The 18273-nt window shown below is 44.3% G+C and overlaps 1 protein-coding gene across 2 annotated transcripts in view; it reads right to left on the reverse strand.

Annotated features, from left to right (window-relative positions):
- The window catches only part of Adamts17 (ADAM metallopeptidase with thrombospondin type 1 motif 17), a 323860-nt gene that overhangs the window by 78456 nt on the left and 227131 nt on the right, over positions 1 to 18273 (reverse strand). For both annotated transcript variants that reach the window (XM_052763539.1, XM_052763540.1), the window contains exons 15-16: positions 17493 to 17613; positions 3906 to 3986 (exon numbers count right to left, since the gene is read on the reverse strand). In XM_052763539.1, coding sequence (XP_052619499.1) covers positions 3906 to 3986; positions 17493 to 17613 — 202 coding nt within the window. The remainder of the gene's footprint in view (positions 1 to 3905; positions 3987 to 17492; positions 17614 to 18273) is intronic.

Raw genomic sequence — 18273 nt, forward strand, 5'->3', positions numbered from 1 at the left:
TGTACAGGTGGCTCTTTCCCCCGTCTTTGTGTGCACACCTTTGTGTACAGGTGGCTCTTTCCCCCGTCTTTGTGTGCACACCTTTGTGTACAGGTGGCTCTTTCCCACCAGCTTTGTGTGCACATCTTTGTGTGTACACCTTTGTAAGATGGTTAGGTAACTTACTGAATTATGAACTCAAAATCTCCCTGGCCCATGCCCAAAGTCCAACATCTGGGAGGGAAGGGTTGGGGAGAACGTCTAGACAAGAGAAAAGGCACGTTTAGGGTTGGGGGGCGGTGACTACAGTAAGCTGCCGAGTCCCAGGGGAGCCACGGTAGAAGCAGTGACTGTGACGGGGAGATGGAGGTGAAGCCCAATGGAGGCCCCGGCTGCAGAGCCCTCTGATCATCAGAATAGGGTCCTCAGAACAGAACTGTGCATACTTCCCGCTGTGATTTCTCATTGGAGGCAGAATTTGAAATAAGAGCTTCTATAGGCATGGGGACAGCTTCTAACCCTTTTGACTCGGGTGGGAGTCACCAAGCAAGACACAAGCTTTCTAAGTCCTCTGTTCCGCACAGAAAGTAAAAATCAGAACTTAGCACTTGGCATGCCTTTCAAAAGGATGAAACTTCAGTCTCGGGGTCTATTGGGACCCCAAGGTCATGTCTGAGAGTGAACAAGTAGCTTCTGTGTGGAGTCTCGTGACCCAGGGACTTGGTGGGACTGTCACCTCTTGTCCCCTTCGGCTGCAGCAGGAGCTGCTCTCCTTCTTTCTACCAGTCGGCCTGAGCAGGGTTTGGGGAAAGGGGTGCTGCTCTGAGCAGGACCTCGTCCTGAGGCCGGGGTATATAGCACACCCAGCTCCAGACATCAAACCCTCTTTGTAAGCATGTCAAGAAGCAAATCAGTCTGCAGTCAACACTAGGATTTGGGGACTCTGCGAAGACTCAACAAGGTGACCCAAAAGATCACACACACTCGGATTCACAGGCAATAACCGTTCCGAGCAGAGGAATGGGACAGACTCCTGCAGTGGTTTATTTCATCGGAGAGGTCCGAGGTTCTGGTTTATGGAGGAGATCCCTCTAGCTGCTTCTGCCTGGGCCAAAGGCTGGATGTTTTAAAGCACAATCCAAAAACAAAGGCGCATACTTTGTGGACTTTCAATTGTTGGGCAGACTTTTTGCAGGGTACCCCAGGGACAGGTGCACCTTTATTTGACCACCAGGGCAGAACAAGATCTCTGCACAGCCCAGAATATAATGAGGTCACATGCTGAACATCCAACCATTTTCAGCTCGCACTCTTCTCTGGGTGGATATTTTCCCACCATCTTGGGACTTTCAGGCACCGTAAGAGAAGACAGTAAGTATTCCCCCGAGCAAGGAGGGGCATTCCTTGTCAGAGCTGGCCTTGCGGAGGCAGGTTCTCTCCCTGCCTGCTTGTTCTCTCCTGGCTCAGAGGGGTGCAGAAGACCAGCGGGTTCTTTGCAGTTTTCCTCTCCCTGAGTCAACTGGAAGACCTGACCCACAGTCAACCTACTTCTACTCCTGGCACTGGGTCAGTTTTTTTCCTTTTCTTTTCCACCAGGAGTCCAGCCAGCACTGTTCTTAGCCATGGATACAAACTGTGGAGGCATTTCCTGTTCCAGGTGGTTTGGAGCAGAAAGCCAGCCAGCGTGGGCTGAAGGTAGGCGGGGGTGAAATTCTTCAGGAACTGCTCCCAGCAAATGTGAGAGTAATTCAGAATTACACTGGGTTGACTTCCAAAGCTCCCAGCCCTGAGTGGAAACACGGCCTGTTGGAGCGGACTCTAGAAACATAACGAGCGAGCGTGGACCACCTTCAGGCTTGCTCCCGTCTGTGTGCCAGGGCCTGAAATCCTGGGATTATGAATCTGGGGTAAGATAAGGGGACCGAGGCGGGTTCCAAGATCCCATGGAGGCACAGTGCTGCTTCTGGGAGCCAAGTCATTCAGACACTTAAATCAATCTTCTTGGGATACAGATTTTAGCTTCTCTGCAGTGCACACAATGAAATGTCATCTCCATCAGTCAACCTCTGGCCGGAGTTGGACTCCACGGGCAATTCTGAGGGGCTGCAGGCTGCAGTGAATTCAGATGGAGGGAGGACCTGGACATACAAGTAGACCTCCAGGGGCTTCGGCCTGCTGTCTGCGGATCTAGCACAGCGATGATACTCTGTGGTATTTTGGGATGTGGGGGGTCAGGTCTCTAAAGGACACCACTGTCCAGTAACCGGGAACCACAAACATGGGCATTACTACTCTCCTTTGAATATGCGGCCTCTAGGCTTCCACAGTAGAGCTGACAGGACCAATTAACAGCAAGCCCTTTGCCCCCAGCAGCGTCCACCAGTTTTTGTTTTTTTTTCCCCCAGACCCTGATGTGGGTTCCAGCGAAGAGTTCCTTTATATTCTAGGGCTTAGATATTGAGGATTTATTGATTCTGATATTGTCCTCTGCTGTGTTTACACTCCATAGAAAAGCGGAACTGGAGGAAGTCTTATCATTTCATTCAGGCATGTGGGGATGGGACAGGCAGGATGGGTGCTGAGGCATCTTGGGAGCCCAAGGACTTTACCTGCTGAGTACCTGTTGCTGGCCTTATGGAAGAACTGATGTGGGGCACTCAGAGCTGGGCCAGCTCTTAGACCACTGGCTTCATAACTTCGTAAGATAGGGGTGAGAGTGGACCTTGGCCTCTTGTGGAGCCTCAGTGCCCCCCTTAGGAACAGAAGCATGGTTCCCTGGGAAATAGTACATTCCTAGAGCGTTAGTTAGGAGAGGTAAATGTTGGGGAGACACTGAGTGGCAAGACTTCTAATGCCAATGTTGCGGAAGTAGACCCAGCTTCCACAGGTGAACAGGAAGGGGTGGGGTCTCCAGGAATTTAGGGAAAGGCTGCCACTCTGGAAAAGTTGTCCGAAGCAGCACACAGCCTGTTTTAGGCAGCGTTCATAAGCATCTTTCTGTGTGGGGGGACAGAGTGTGGTAGACTTGGCTGGAATGAGGCCGATATGAAGTGTCCCTTGGAGTGTCCCCCCTCAGCCAGTACAGCACGTCACTAAATGCTCTATAATAGTGCCATCGTCATCATCTAAGGCTCTGCACAATAGTACCATGGTCCTGATTAACACGGATCTGCTAGAGATTGATTCTGCGTCTGTCTCATTAGAGTTAACTCAAGTTGTGACCACCTTTAAGAAAGGCACGGATACTTTTGTATAATCTGAAAAGGTAGGAATGTGGTCTAAGACACAATTTCTTTTTCTATCAGTGTTAAAAGTTCATATTAAAAGGTTTCATGGGCAATTCTGATTTACCCCAAATACTGAGCAATTATACCCCCTGCCTGACACCTTGCCTCACAGGCTGAATAGGAGATCAGCCATGTCTCGTTTGAAATTTAAACCAAACAAGGACCATGGGGTTTAGACTGACCAAAGAATATGGGTGACAGTATTTCTATCTGAGTGAACAAAGAGCAGAGCAGCCCCTGAAGCCCTAAGGAGTGTCTGTGTTCTCCCTGAGGCCTGTGGAAACAACACAAGTTCAATGCAGTGCCCTGACTCCCTGCTGCTCAGGACCAGCTGATCTTTGCTGGAGGTTAATGGCAAGACTGGAATCACTCATAGGGCCTCCTTTAGCTGGGGGTGGGGGCATGCTTCACTGAATCTACCCTACCCACCCGCCCCAAACATACCTTGGATCTTGCTGCCAAAAGTGCTGTCTGGTCCATTTTGAGTACTTACAGTATTACAATGAGAGCGGAGGGGTGACACCAGGGTTCCCCTGGGACAAGGTGTATAGGAGTGCACATACATACAACACTGGGAGGAAGATGCAGAACCAGAGCTGCTAGAACCTAGTCATCAGAATCAGTAGAGTTTTGTTTTACCCAGGAAGCTGTGAGCAGGCTTGTCTTCTACCACGCGGATCCTCCGAGCCCCGGCCGGAATGACAGCAGCTTCGATATAACCTGTGGTGACAAGATGACATACAGCTGAAGCACACCTCAGTCCTGGACCAGAGGCCCCTCCAGACGCCCCCATCTAAACTGCCCAACCACGCCCCCCTGTGGTGGGCTCAGAGACTGCAGGCTGACACAGGCTGAGAGCGCAAACACCAACTCACAGGGAGTTCTTTCTTCTAAGTCTACAATTTCTTGGCCATTCAGTTTCTGGAACACTCCACTGGTATGCACTCTATGTTGAGTTGCAATTCCCTCTCTAGAACATGTATTTTTAAATCCCAGAACCCAGTCGCTCTCGAGGGCAATGACTACAAATCAGGACGGAGTCCGACCCTGCAGAGCTATGTAGGTGTCTGTGTGTGCTAGAGTGTGCTGTCATTTGGAAATAGGAGGGTTGCACATGTATTGGAGTCAGGAAGGCCTTAATCCAATATGACATGATACCTTTTTATTAAAATTAAATTTACTTATTTGTTTATTGTGTGTGTGGGGGGGTACCTGTGTCACACTGCATGTGTAGATAATGTCGGGGGAGACTTAGGAATGTCAGTTCTCTCTTTCCACCACATGGGTTCTAGAGATCAAACTCAGGTCATCAAGCTTGGCAGCCAGCACCCTTATCTGCTGAGCCATCTCGCCAGCCCTAAATACCTTTGAAGAAGGAGGGATTTGCATACAGGTATGGCACAGGCAATCACCTTGAGAACACGAAGGTGGAGACTACAGCGACGCTTCCACACACCAAGCAGCACCAGAGTGCCCACCACCAAAAGCCAGAGGAGACCAGACCGACCCCACCCACACCTTCATCTCAGACTTCCTGTCTCCAGGCTAAACACCACAATTCTATTGTTTCTGCCACCTGGCAGTGGCACTTTGTTCTGACTGCCTGGAATCAACATGGGCACACATAAGGAGTGCTCTGGCCCCACACATCTGTTGGAGGTTCCTTCATGCTCTGTCACAGTTTGACTTTCCTCTGAACATCCTTACAGGATCATAACAAAAGGCAAAGAGATTCATCCTACAACGAAACCGTGATTTCCCCTTGCTGCACACCACCTCCTGCCTCCACTGCCCTGGTGATGATTTCTGACTGTCATGGCATATACTTTTTCCTGCTTTCTTGATTATTTCCACGTAGTGTGGGAGCTGTGCATGCTGCGGCTGTTCGTGGTGCTTGGAAGTGGGTAGGTAGTAACCCTTCAGGGTGGAAAGCCGTGGCAGCTGTCAGGGAGCCAGTCAAGGAATGTCAAGTCAACTGGGAACACTGTGTCAGTAAGTGGCCCGATGTGACTTTGGGATTCTGGAGTGCAGACTGGCAGACATCATTTACACCTGTGTCTAGGCTTGAGCCCGGGGTCTGCATTTCCCTCAGCCTCTGTGAGGATGCTGTGTGTCCCAAATGTGATCACTGAAACACTAGAGGGACTCATATTTAAAAACACACTTCTAGATTTCTAGGTCCAGCTACATGAAGGCTAGAAAACATCTGGAGGGTTATTTACAGATTGATTTTTTCACAATACAGATGCTCTTTCATTATAAAAAATAGTACTCAATAATTAAAGCAACCTAATCAAACTAAAAACTAAAATTTGACTTATACTGCTAAAAAAATTTGACTTATACACTAAAAAAACATATTTCAACATTTTATCAGGCTTTTCAACATGTCTTAGTACCTTTAAACACACACACACATTCTTTTCTGTTAATCTGATGCTATACATTCTTGTAAGGTACAAGGAGAATTTAAAATACAGCCATGCGCCGGGCGGTGGTGGCGCACGCCTTTAATCCCAGCACTCGGGAGGCAGAGCCAGGCGGATCTCTGTGAGTTCAAGGCCAGCCTGGGCTACCAAGTGAGTTCCAGGAAAGGCGCAAAGCTACACAGGGAAACCCTGTCTCGAAAAACCAAAAAAAAAAAATACAGCCATGCAATGCACAAACATTCATGTAAAGTTAAGCAAGCACCATGAATATGAAGTAACAAGAACATTATTTTGCAAGGTACAGATCCACACCGCATCTAAACCAGCGGTTCTCAACCTGTGGGTCGCAACCCCTTTGGCAAACCTCTATCTCCAAAATATTTACATTATGATTCATAACAGCAGCAAAATTCCAGTTACAAAGTAGCAACTAAAATAATTTTATGGTTGGGGATCACCACAACATAGAAGTGTATTAAAGGGTGGCAGCATTAGGAAGGTTGAGAACCACTGGCCTAATCCATGGAGAGTGTAAATACTGTTTGATTGCTCTGAGGTCTTGTATTGTTGGGAAGAAAGACACTACCACAATCTCAATAGATACACAAAAGCAATGCATTAACTTCACTGTCTCTTCATGACACAAGCTGTTCAATCTCTAGGGGAAAAAAAAGAACTTCCCTGCCTCACCCTGTTTTCAAATATCTTTTTCAATGGAAAAGAGTCTTATGAATGCTAAATGCTATCCATCTTTATTCATTTTTTTTGCTGATTACAACAGGAATAGATATATTATTCTGCATTTCAGTGTGTGAAGGTAAGGTTATTTACATGTCTATATCACATGCATTGATTATAGTATAACCATAGTAGGCCTGTGAGCTGTGAGGGACAGGACAGTGAGGTACGGAGCAGGAATTTCCCCTGGCTTATAGTGTAATTTGTTAGCACATGGGTTTACACATACCAGTGAACTCACTTTTTTTTTTTTTTTTTTTTTTTTTTTTGGTTTTTCGAGACAGGGTTTCTCTGTGTAGCTTTGCGCCTTTCCTGGAACTCGCTTTGGAGACCAGGCTGGCCTCGAACTCACAGAGATCCGCCTGCCTCTGCCTCCCGAGTGCTGGGATTAAAGGCGTGCGCCACCACCGCCCGGCGAACTCACTTTTATGATAAAACAATTTCTATTTTTTTAAGTTTACACAAAATACATGAGACAATAGACTATAGAACTTTTATGAACAATTGAATCTTAAGGACACTTTATCCCATTTATCTCTCTACTGGAAACACCTTTATCATTTGATATATGGTCACTTATATGTGTTCTTGTAAAATATATTTGGATAAATATATATAATATTTGTATTTGTCCACATTGTACATGAATGTCAGGAGTAGCATTATAACTCAGTATCATATGATACTACAATATTTTAATGAATATTTGCTATTTTAAAAACATGACCTGTCTGAAAGGTCATATGCATTACTGTATATAGTCCTGCTTCACGTTTTTGTTTAAATTGTTAAGTAGTTGATGCAACTATTTCCTTGGTGATGGAGATTTATACAGGTATAAAATAGGCCCACAGTCATCAGAGATGTGCTGAGGTCGCCTCCCTGCCTTCATTTCGTGACAGCCAATAGAAGGCTATTGGAGTCTTACAACTGCTCCAGTTTTTGAGATATAAGATCAAGCAAGATGCTACAAGAAATGCTGCCTACACTGTGGATGGTAAAGATTGTGTGCCTGTGGTAGACTTTAATCCCTTTGAGAGTGGGGATTCAGGAAATCTAATTGCACATAGTGCCAGTAATTATGTGGTTATTGGCATGTGTACATCCAGGAGGAAGAAAGAGATATCGAAGGAATTCAGTACAAAACACTACGGAAATTTCATCATAGAGTTGATGGCATAGCCTGGAGCTCAGAGACCAGGCTTGATTCACTGTCTGCAGTAACCACATTTTGTACTTCAGCTGCTGAAACGAAGATTAGATTGCTTACTTCAGATCTTCAAGATAAAAATGAATATAAGATTTTGGAGGGTCATGCAGATTTCATTAATGACTTGGTGTTCCATCCCAAGGAAGGCCATGAAATTGAAAGTGTAAGTGATGACCACACCTGCCGGATTTGGAGCTTGGAAGGGAAGCAGCCACCTCATTTTCTTCTTCATTCTCCTGGAATGAGTGTGTGCTGGCACCCCGAGGAAACTTTTAAGCTGATGGCTGCAGAGAAGACCGGAACAATCTGGTTTTCTGATAAACTAGGGCCCAACAGGCAATTTCATCTCTTCAGTCATAACAGACACCTTAAGGTCAGCACACTGGTGCTTGAAAAACACCTTCAGAGTTGGTGCTGTTGAAGGAAATGATTGGATCATTTGGGATATCACCCGGTCCAGTTATCCTCAAGAGACAAGACCTGTTCATATGGATCGAGCACACTTATTTAGTTGGTCTGCAATTAGCAAAAACTTATTTGCAACCACTGGATATCCTGGCAAAATGGCAAGTCAGTTTCAAGTTCATCATTTAGGACACTCTCAGCCCATCCTTCCTGGTTCTGCAGCTGTCCGATCTGTTCTTTCCTGGCATAGAACACTTGCGCTATGTGCAGGTGGAGGAGATCACAAGCTCTTGTTTTGGGTGACAGAAATATGATTTTCCTCTTTTTTTTGATCCTACACTTTGTAGTTTTAGTATATATTTTGGAAAAATCATTATTTTTGTATTAAATATACTATAAATTTAGAAATGTCTCAGTTGCCTTTTCTGATAAATAAAATAATAAAGACTTCTTGAAAAATTAAAAAAATAGCCAGTGTTAGAGATAGTGCTATGTCATGGAAAATATATGCATAAAACTTCAACAAGATATCAGCAAACCCAGTGGAACAGCATCTAAAAAGAATTGTATACTATGATTCAATATGGCTTACCTCAGGAATGCAAGGTAAACCCATATTAATAAGAGATAAAATCTACATGATTATCTCAATAGAAACTAAGAGAATACTAGGAGTAGAAAGGGAGTATCCTCAACATGGTAAAGGTTATCTACAAATAATCTCACAGCATAACTAATTTCAAAATACTGAAAGATTTTTTCCCCTTAGGATCAGGGATTTTAAAAAGCATAACTTGCTTGCCTTTTTTATTTAACAGTGTACTGGAGGATTTTAGACAATTTGGCAAAAATAAACATGTAAATATATAAATACATGAAAGACAAAAGTAGGAGCAAAAAAATGTAAGATTATACTCATTTGCAAATGCTAACATCACATGCACAGCAAATCCCAAGGATAAACTAAGGTAACTGTTGGATGATATGAGACCAACTATAAAAATCAGCTGCATTAGGAAGAAACAGTTGAGAAACTGTTTAAGTACCTTCTAAAAACAATAAAATATTTCAGAATAAATTTAAGACAAGATCTGCAAGTATTCTACACTGAAGGCTACAACAAATTGTTGAGACATACGAAGTAAGATCTAAGTAATTAAAAGATATCCTATGTTCATGGATCAGAAGGATTTCTTTTTGGGGTTGGGGTGGAGCTGGGACTAGGCTGGGACTTGATCTAGGACCTTGTGCACCCTAGGAAAGCAAAGCAGGCTACCACTGAGTTCCATCCACAGCACCACAAGACTTAATTACAATAAGGGAAGATATCAAATGATTTGTAGATTTAAGGTAATAACTATCAAAATCCCCCAAAGATTTGTTTTTGCCAAACACAACAAATTGATCTTGAGATTCATATGGAAATGCAAGGGATTCATGATAGTCAAAACAATATTTCAAATGAAATTGGAAAACCTCACACTCTGATTTCCAAACATTTCAGCTAACTGCACTAATCAAAACAATGTGGTATTGGCATGAGGATAGATAATTCTATCAATGGAATATGACTGAGAGTCCAAAAGTAAACCATTTGCTGCTTATTTAAAGTAAAGATGCCAAGAATATTCAATGGAGGAAGAATAATCTTCAACAGTTGGGATAATTGGCTATCCCCTGTCTCAGACCATACCCTCCAACAAAACCCAACTAACTATAAGTAGATCGAGGACCTAAATGTACGAGGTAAAACTACAAACTTCTGAAGACAAAACAGAAGTTAATCTCTGTGCCCTAGGACCAGGCAGTAGTTTAATGCTATAGCAGCAAAGGAAAGACAAAACTTGGATTCTATTGAAGTTAAAAAGCTCATCCTTCTCCATTATGGACAGTGTGAAAAGGCAGTTCAAAATGCTGGGGTAAAAAAATCATTGTTAGTCATTTACCTCATCAAGAAGCTGCATTCAGAATAAATAAATAACACAATTTAGCAAGAAAACAAACACCCCAGCTTAAAATAGGCCAAGATTCCAATAGGCCTTTCTTGAAAAATGATAGACCTGGTCATTATACACACTCATGAAAATACGCCATGTGTCACGATCACTAAGGAAGTGTAGGTGGAGAGGACGAGGTACCACATCTTACCCACCATAACTGCTGCATCAAAGGGCAGCAGAGGGACTGGTGAGCAAGTGGGGAAACTGGAACCCGAATTCACTGCTAGTTAGAATGCAAGGTGTCTCAGATACTTTGGAAAAGTTTGGTAGTTTCTCAAAAAGTGAAGCACAGAATTTTTCTGTGACCCAATTCTATCCCTAGGACTATAACACACACAAAGGAAATGAAAACATGTGTTTGCATAAAACTTGCACACAAAGTCTTATACCAGTGTTAGTTGTGGTAGCAAAAACAATACAAAACAAAAACCTGAAACTGATGATTGTATTGTAAACGTGGTCTAGCTGAAAAAATGCAGTAGTATTTGACAAGAGGAGAAGAGATGTTGCTGTATGTTGTAACAAAGACGAACTTTGAAAACACTATGCTAAGTAAAAGAAGCTACACCACCTATTCAGGACTGTAGTTATGTAATGTCCAGAACATGCAAATATTGATATATTCTGTATTGATATACAGAAGTAGATACAGAAGTTGGAGCAGGAGGCAAATCTGGAAGGGTGCCTAATTGGTTTCCTCTAAAAATGCCTCCTTTCTTTAAAAAAAAAAATGGCTACAATTAAAACCACCATCACCATCACCACCACCACCACCACCACCACCACCAACAACAACAACAACAACAACAAAACCAGTCCCCTCCTCCCCCTACTACACTCATTTTGAGATTGCACTAGATTTTATACCCTAGATATTTCTTAGAGAAATTAGTTCCTTCTGGGGAATTTGAAGAATTATTGGATTCTGGGCATACATAATAGTGAAGTGTCAAAGATAAAAACTATTCAGGGTTAAAGTGATTAAAATATTTTTCAGAATTTCCATTTAAACCAGAAGACACACACTTGGGAACAAGATGAGCTTGTGCATCTGAGCTGTGGTCTGGGTGGTGGGGTGGTGGGGTGGGGTAAGGTGTGGGTGGTGGGGTGGTGGGGTGGTGGGGAGGGGGAGGGTGTGGGTGGGGGGGGGTAGCTGCCAAGGGGTGGGGTCTTTTTTTCTGTTTTGTGACTAACAGCTTGGTAGCAGCATCATGAGCTTGCAACATCTGAGGCCGTGTGTGGAGCTGCCTAGGTCTTAATTAGTTGATTTCCAGAATTCCAGAGCAAGGAACATTTGCAGCCAGGCATGGTCACCATGCTATTTTTAAATCTAATTTTGGCATAAGTTGCAACACCGAAAGGGCATCTGCTTTCTGTCTCTTCCTGTGCCTCTCCTGGGGTGGAGACGCTCATCAACAGTGGCAAGCTCAGGGCAGATGTGCAAACCAGGCCAAGAGAAGTGGTGGCGGCGTGGGGGCTCCGCTAGCCTTCCTTTCTATTACTATTTTCTCTGTTCTTTTCTTTATCTCATCTATCTATCTATCTATCTATCTATCTATCTATCTATCTATCTATCTATCTATCATCTGTCTATTTATCTGAGACAGGGTCTCTCTATGTAGCCTTGGTTGTCTTGGAACTTGCTGTATAAACCAGGCTGGCCTCAAACTCATAGAGATCATAGTGATACACCTGTCTGTCTCTCGAGTTCTAGGATTAAAGGTGTGAGCAACGTGCCTTCTTAATTTCTCTAATTTTTATACAGAAGGAAAGAATAAAAAGAAAGACCATGAAATGAAAGGCAGGCCACGGCCTCTCACTGTTCCCTAGCCAGCCCTGACCCAAAGCCCACAGCCTACACTAGGTGGTAGGACTAGTGACCAGGAAGGGAAAGAGTGCCATCACCAAGTCTCAAAGCGTCTTGCCCCTCAGGTCAGATGTCCCAAGACTTAGTCACAGATTATCACATGGAATGTAACCAGAGGAGAGAACCACTCTGAGAACGCAGCAGGTCGATCACATTTGAGGGAAGGAGCAAGGCTTAACTAACCTTAGAGTACTTTTCCGTTACAGTTGCAGTCCCAAGCAAGAGGGAAACAATCTGGTTTTGCCAAGAAGCCATGGGGGAAAGCAAGCCTTTGCCATTGCTCTAGGACACATGCCATGTTTGTCTCAAATGACAGGAATGGTGACCTCAGGTTCGTCTCAACTCTACTGGTTAGTATCGTCAGTCTATGGACTTTTTCCCCTGTGCAGTTACGTTTACCTGAACTTTCCAAGTAGATTTTCTTCTAGAAAATTTGGGTTTATAGTTTTGTTGTTAAGCAGTATTGACTAAATACTGGAGAAAAACATCACTGAGATGTTAGGATAGAGGTATAATCCTGATGATGTCCTGGGATTCTTTTTCTATGTTGTATCAAATGAATGGGAAAACAAAGAGATTTTATTTTGTTAAACAAATCATAAGATGTCCAGAAAGGATTTTGCTAAGTTTCTGCTTTTCTCTATTGACAAAAACTGTTTGTGAGAATTCAGACTCTTTTCAATTTATAATGGGGTGAAACGCTCATTGTGAGTTGAGAATATCTGAAGTCAAAAGTACGTGCACTACATTTAATCTCCTGATGATCACCGCTCAGCACACTGTGCGGTACAGCCTGCTCTCATTGTGTCCTTGTGGGAGCAGTGACTGCCACAACATCTCGGGAGAGGATTATACTGCAAACTGCAAGCCTGGGACAGAATGAGATCCAAAATTCAAAGTTCAGGTCCTGTTGAAATGGATGGCTTCCTCAGTACCATGAAGGTGAAAAGCTGTGGTGTGAAATACTGTGAGTCGGAGACCATCTGTGTTACTGTTTGTTGGTGAAGGCGGTTCTCGATTAGAGCCGAAAAGACCTCCTTGCACTCAAGAAGCCCATGAGTGGAACCCATGCTTTACCTGACCCTTGGAATGTGTGGTCAGTAGAGCCAGGTCAAATCAAGGGCACCGCCTTCATCTCCACCGGGGAGGCATCAAGATCCCCTCGGCCAACAGGAAAATCCAGTCCAGTGGTAGGGAGATAGGGAAACTTCCCTATGAGGGAGGCACCAATCAAGACAAGCTTCCCTGTCTTAGCATTTCTTGCTACGGTAAAAATGTGGTTGATAATAATACAAAGCTACCCATGGCATGCTAAGTTATGTTTTTGCCTAGCCTCTCAATTCATGGTTCTTTTGTCTTTAATATTGGTTTTAGTTTAGTTTTTCATTGCTGGTATGTGTCCTATATAAGCAGTCATTAGCCTTTGTTTTACCCATGGCTTCATTTATGACTCATTTTTACTAATTCTATTCAGAAAACACTCAGTCGTGTAAGCAAGAGCCCCACACCAAGCATGTCACCTTCAGGACCGTGCCGTCTAGTCAAACATCTTACATGAGAAACACTTGGGAGTTGTCTTTGCCACCACACATGTGGACACCTTCATACAAAGATTGTTCTTGACTGAGAAAAAGAAAACGGTTGTAGTTGGTGTGTGCACATTTTAGTGACTGGTCTTGCTCTTCTCAGTCACAGAGGAACTTAGTATCATCAAATGACCATGAACTTTCCCATAGAGCAGCCATTCCCCACACCTAGAGATGGAGCGTAGAACTCAGGATGTGGCAGTGGCTCAATGCTAATTGTTAAAGACACAACATGATGTGTGTCTGTCCATATTTAAAAAGCAAGTCCATGTCAGCCTCTTTGTGAGGAACCTACTGTCTCTTCAAGAACAAAGTGCAAAGGGATTCAGAACCCATCAGGCATCTTGGTCAGGCCCCAGTGGGAACTTTGGGCTAGCTGCATACTGGATGTCCATGGGAACCAGCCACCTTTCCAGTTTCAAAGAGAAGGATGGAATAAAGATGACAACATTAAAATGACAAGTTAATGCCTGAAGGAAAAGCCTCATGGCAGAACATTTCAACCCATAAATTCAAATAGCCTAGCCACTTCAGTCCAGTTGAAGGCTTGGGAATTTTGAAGTCCATCCATTAGAAAGTTGGTTTGAGTTGATTTCTTCTACCTATGAATAGCTAAAAGGCCTTGTCTGTTCAGGACTGGGAGGGGTGGGCTGGGGCAGCAAGCATTCTACACTTAGGAAGCCAGTTGGCCAGGTGAGGCATCGAGGTCTTCCGTCATAGGTTTCTTGCTTATCTAGGGCACTGTGCACACCTACCCTGGATTCTCAGCTCAGGGGCTTTTGTAAACAGACCTGGGAGAGTTCAGGCTAGGGTCAGGCCTTCATGCAGGACCTGGCAAAATTTGTGCTTTTGATGTTGGTTTATCTCTCTGTATGGCGTTTCTCTTTGATACTCACCCTGAAGGATGATAAGACATCCCTCCCATCGTCTTTCCTCAGAGCTGGACACAGATGAAAGTGACCTCCCTATCTATACCAACAAGATTGGCAAATCCACTTGACTGGGGTCACCGAGATGCCACATGACCTGGGACCTTCACAGGAATTCTCTGTTGAGTTTCCTTCAAATATATGGATTCATCTTTAGGCAGAAGTGTCTTTCTACTACTCTGGCTCCCATTTACTTTTCAAATCAGCTTTTATAACTGATCTAGAAGCAGGCCCTGGTGTGGTACCCTGCCTCGACTGTGACCAATGTATGCCTGATATTGAAATGTCTACATGTCAAATAAATGTTCCCTGGGTGGGTGGGGGCAGTGTGCAGGTGACCCATTGTAGTATCCCGTGTTTATGCAGTCTAGAACATCATTGAATCCTAGAACATCATCAAATCCTATGCAGCTAATAATCGCTCACATGCAAATGAACAATACAGACAGATTTTCAATAAACCAAATGCACACTGACGTGATCTTACACTCATGGACTCGGGTGGTGAAGATTTAAAAATCAAGACGAAACAAAACCCTGCCTCGTGTTTTAAAACTAGAGTGTGACATTTGGCAGCTGCTCTGAAGTGACTGCTCACAGGCAGTGATGCTGTTTGCTTGCCTTCCTCTGAAGGTTTGTTGGGGGAGGGGTCTGTACTCCAGCAGACAGAAGTAAGCATATTAAGCTACAAGTCCTGGTGAGACAGTTACCCCAAAGATGCTCCCCCTGTGATTTTCAGTCCATGGGAGACTCACTTCCACAGCCACAGAAGCTCAACCTCCTCAGGAGGACACACAGACGGAGCCCAGCCCTGGGTGGACAGAGACAGGAGGGCAGGGAGAACAGTGCCATGGAAGGGTAAAGCATCTCCCTAGGCCAAAATGAATGCTCTGTCCTAGCCCAGGCTGTCTGACATGTGAGCTTCTGTGTCTACCTCCACCTGGTAGAGGATTTCAAAGATTGTCATAGAACCTTCCTTAGTGTTCTGCTGAACTGACCAACAGGGAGGGGTGGGTGTGGCTGCGCTCAACCCACCTAACGAAGAATGACGCAGCTTCACTCAGTTCTGATTACAGAGGGAGAGCATAACCTTCAATTTAAATGAGGATTCCTATTATTAGAGTGTGTGTGTGTGTGTGTGTGTGTGCGCGCGCGCGCGTGCACATGCTTGCTATAGTGTGTGTGTGGAGGTCAGAGGACAACTTTTAGGAGTCAGTTCTCTCCTTCCCCAATGTGGGATTGAATGCCTGTCATCAGGTCTGGCAGCAAGTACCTGCTGAACCCTCTTGATAATTCTAAATAAGGTTTCTAATGCTTATATTTATCAAAAGAAGTCAATACTAAATAGTGACCCCTTGCCAACTGTGGAGGTTTTATTCCCAACTGTAATAACTACATGAGGCAAATCCAGGGTGACCAGAGATGAAACAGTATCAGATACACCAAAGCAAACAGCAGAATCAGTTTTCGAGCTATGCTGTCCACGGAGACTTTTGATGACAAGGATATTCTGTCTGACTGAGACCCACCAGCCCTGCTGGCAACAGAGAACCTGAAATGTAGCCATAATTTTTAAGTTAGTTTAATTTCAGCCAATTATGATTTAAACTTGGGTAGACCTGAATGTCCAGTGCATTTTGTACCAGACGATTCAGTTCCAGAGGACACAGCCTCCTCAAATGAACTTACTCTTGTGGTAGCTCCTTCCATGTCTCTCTGGAACAATGTGATGCATGGAAATTCTAAACAATTTTTTTAAAACATTCATTTTTGTGTGTGTGTGTGGGGGGTGATACTTTATTTGTGCTGAAATGTGATATTTTATTTGTATGTTAATAAAGTTGCCTGAAGATCAAAGGTTAAATAGCCATAAAACAGAAGTCAGGCAATGGTAGCACACGCCCTTAATCTGATCACATGGCAGGCAGAGTCTCTGTGTGGTCAAGGACACAGCCAAACATGGTGACACGAGCCTTTAATCCCAGTACCAACCATAGAGACCTGGAGGTCTATATAGACAGGCAGTGACGAGGAAGTCATGTGGCTGGGCTCAAAGCCAATGAGAAGGCAGAACAGGAAGGCAATAAAAACACTGGTTAGATGGGAAGAAGCTCTCTCTGTGGAAGCTACTGCTGGTGGTAAGCCAAAGGTAGTTGTGGCTATTGCTCTGATCTCTTTGGCTATTAACTCTGTATTTGGCTCTGTGTTTCTTATTTACTAAGACTGTTTAGAAATTCCTCTACGTTCGTCTACGTGTGTGTGTGTGTGTGTGTGTGTGTGTGTGTGTGTGTGTGTGTGTGTGTGTGTATGTGGTGTACACATGTATGTGCATGTGCCATAGTGTATACGTAGAGGTCAAATGTCAGCTTTTGGGAAGTGGTTCTCTATTTCCACCATGTGGGCTCTGGGGATTGAACTCAGGTCATTTTTAAGCTTTGTGGCAAGGGCCTTTACCACCTGAGCCATCTCTCTGACCCTAAAATTCTGTTTTTAAATTTAATTTTGCATTTGCAGTTATCTCTGGATTTGCTTCCTGAATAGTGTGTCTCTTTCATGCTTTCTAAATGGCATGTTCCTGCAGACCAGGTTCTATCTACCCAGGAAGGCACGTGCAGACTTCCACCTTATCCTATGGGCTGTTCTGTGAGACAGAGACTTACAACCATGGTTCTGTTCTCTTATTGGGTCAAACTGAATTAACATGTTTCTATGCAAAGCAACTCGTAGGAACGAAAATGGAAGCTTTTCAGCCCAGATGTGCTCAGTTCACGGTCCCCTGCTTACATTACTTTTGGTGATGCTGGTGAGTGAATGCCCACAAAGGTCACTCTGTAGGTCATTTGCCTGCCTATTCTTCCTCATTCTCTCCCATAGATGCACTCAGTACCTCACTGAATGTCACAGGCTTATGCCCTCTATGACAGGAGACCGGCAAACCACTCTTGCTTCTGGAAACATCAGCCAAGAAGAGTCAGCATCTTAGTGTGACACACAAAAGTCAGGCTACCATTAGCACTGGGGCAAAGGAGATGAAATATCCAGCCCTTGGGCCCAGTACTCACCTGTCCCCCGGGAGTGGCTGAAGTCACCCTTCACCACACGGCAGGTCTTGCCATCCCCGCTACAGACACCACATCTGTCTTCTTTGGCCGCAGACCCGATGATGCCATCACAGCCAATTTTCTAGAAAACCAAAGAGCTGGGTTCATCTGTGTTTTCAGATTCAGTAATATTTTGAAGCAGACGCCCTGCAGGATTTGTGGGACTGATTTCGCTGAGAGGCATGGTGCCTGGGGGTTCAGACACACTTTAATTATCATTAAATTCAAAAGAGAAAACAACAGCCACCACCACCACCAGAATTAAGATCAGAAGTCTGTCTTTTTATGTTTTTACAAATTTATCAAATGTGTTTAAAAACATGCATTGTGGAATAAAGGAGCCCTGCTACCCTAAAGCACCTATAGAAATATCATCTGCATCTCTCCAAGAAGCGGGAACTACTTGACTCTACCTTGTTAGAGCAGAAATGTTGGGGTAGTGATGCAGGTAGCTGGAGGGGGCATGGTCACACCACGCTGCTACCTTACTTCTTACTCTGTGAAGTCGTTCAGTGGAAACTGACAAGGGCTGAGAGATGGAGCATCCCAGATCATGGAGTTTGCTCAGAGCAAAACGCTGGCTCAGCTAATTTCCCATTGCTAAAATGTGTGTGAGGTTCTGCATCCCACGTCTGAGTCTCACCGTTACTCTATCCAGGCTGTTGGTGGCTCAGTCACAAGCCAGCACCAGGACTGGCCCCTCACCCCAGCCTTTTCGTATTGCCTGGACCTGCTTCCTTTT

The sequence above is a fragment of the Peromyscus californicus genome, unplaced genomic scaffold (genome assembly GCF_007827085.1).
Source record: "Peromyscus californicus insignis strain IS unplaced genomic scaffold, ASM782708v3 Scaffold_4__1_contigs__length_199733344, whole genome shotgun sequence".
Taxonomy (NCBI): Eukaryota; Metazoa; Chordata; class Mammalia; order Rodentia; family Cricetidae; genus Peromyscus; species Peromyscus californicus.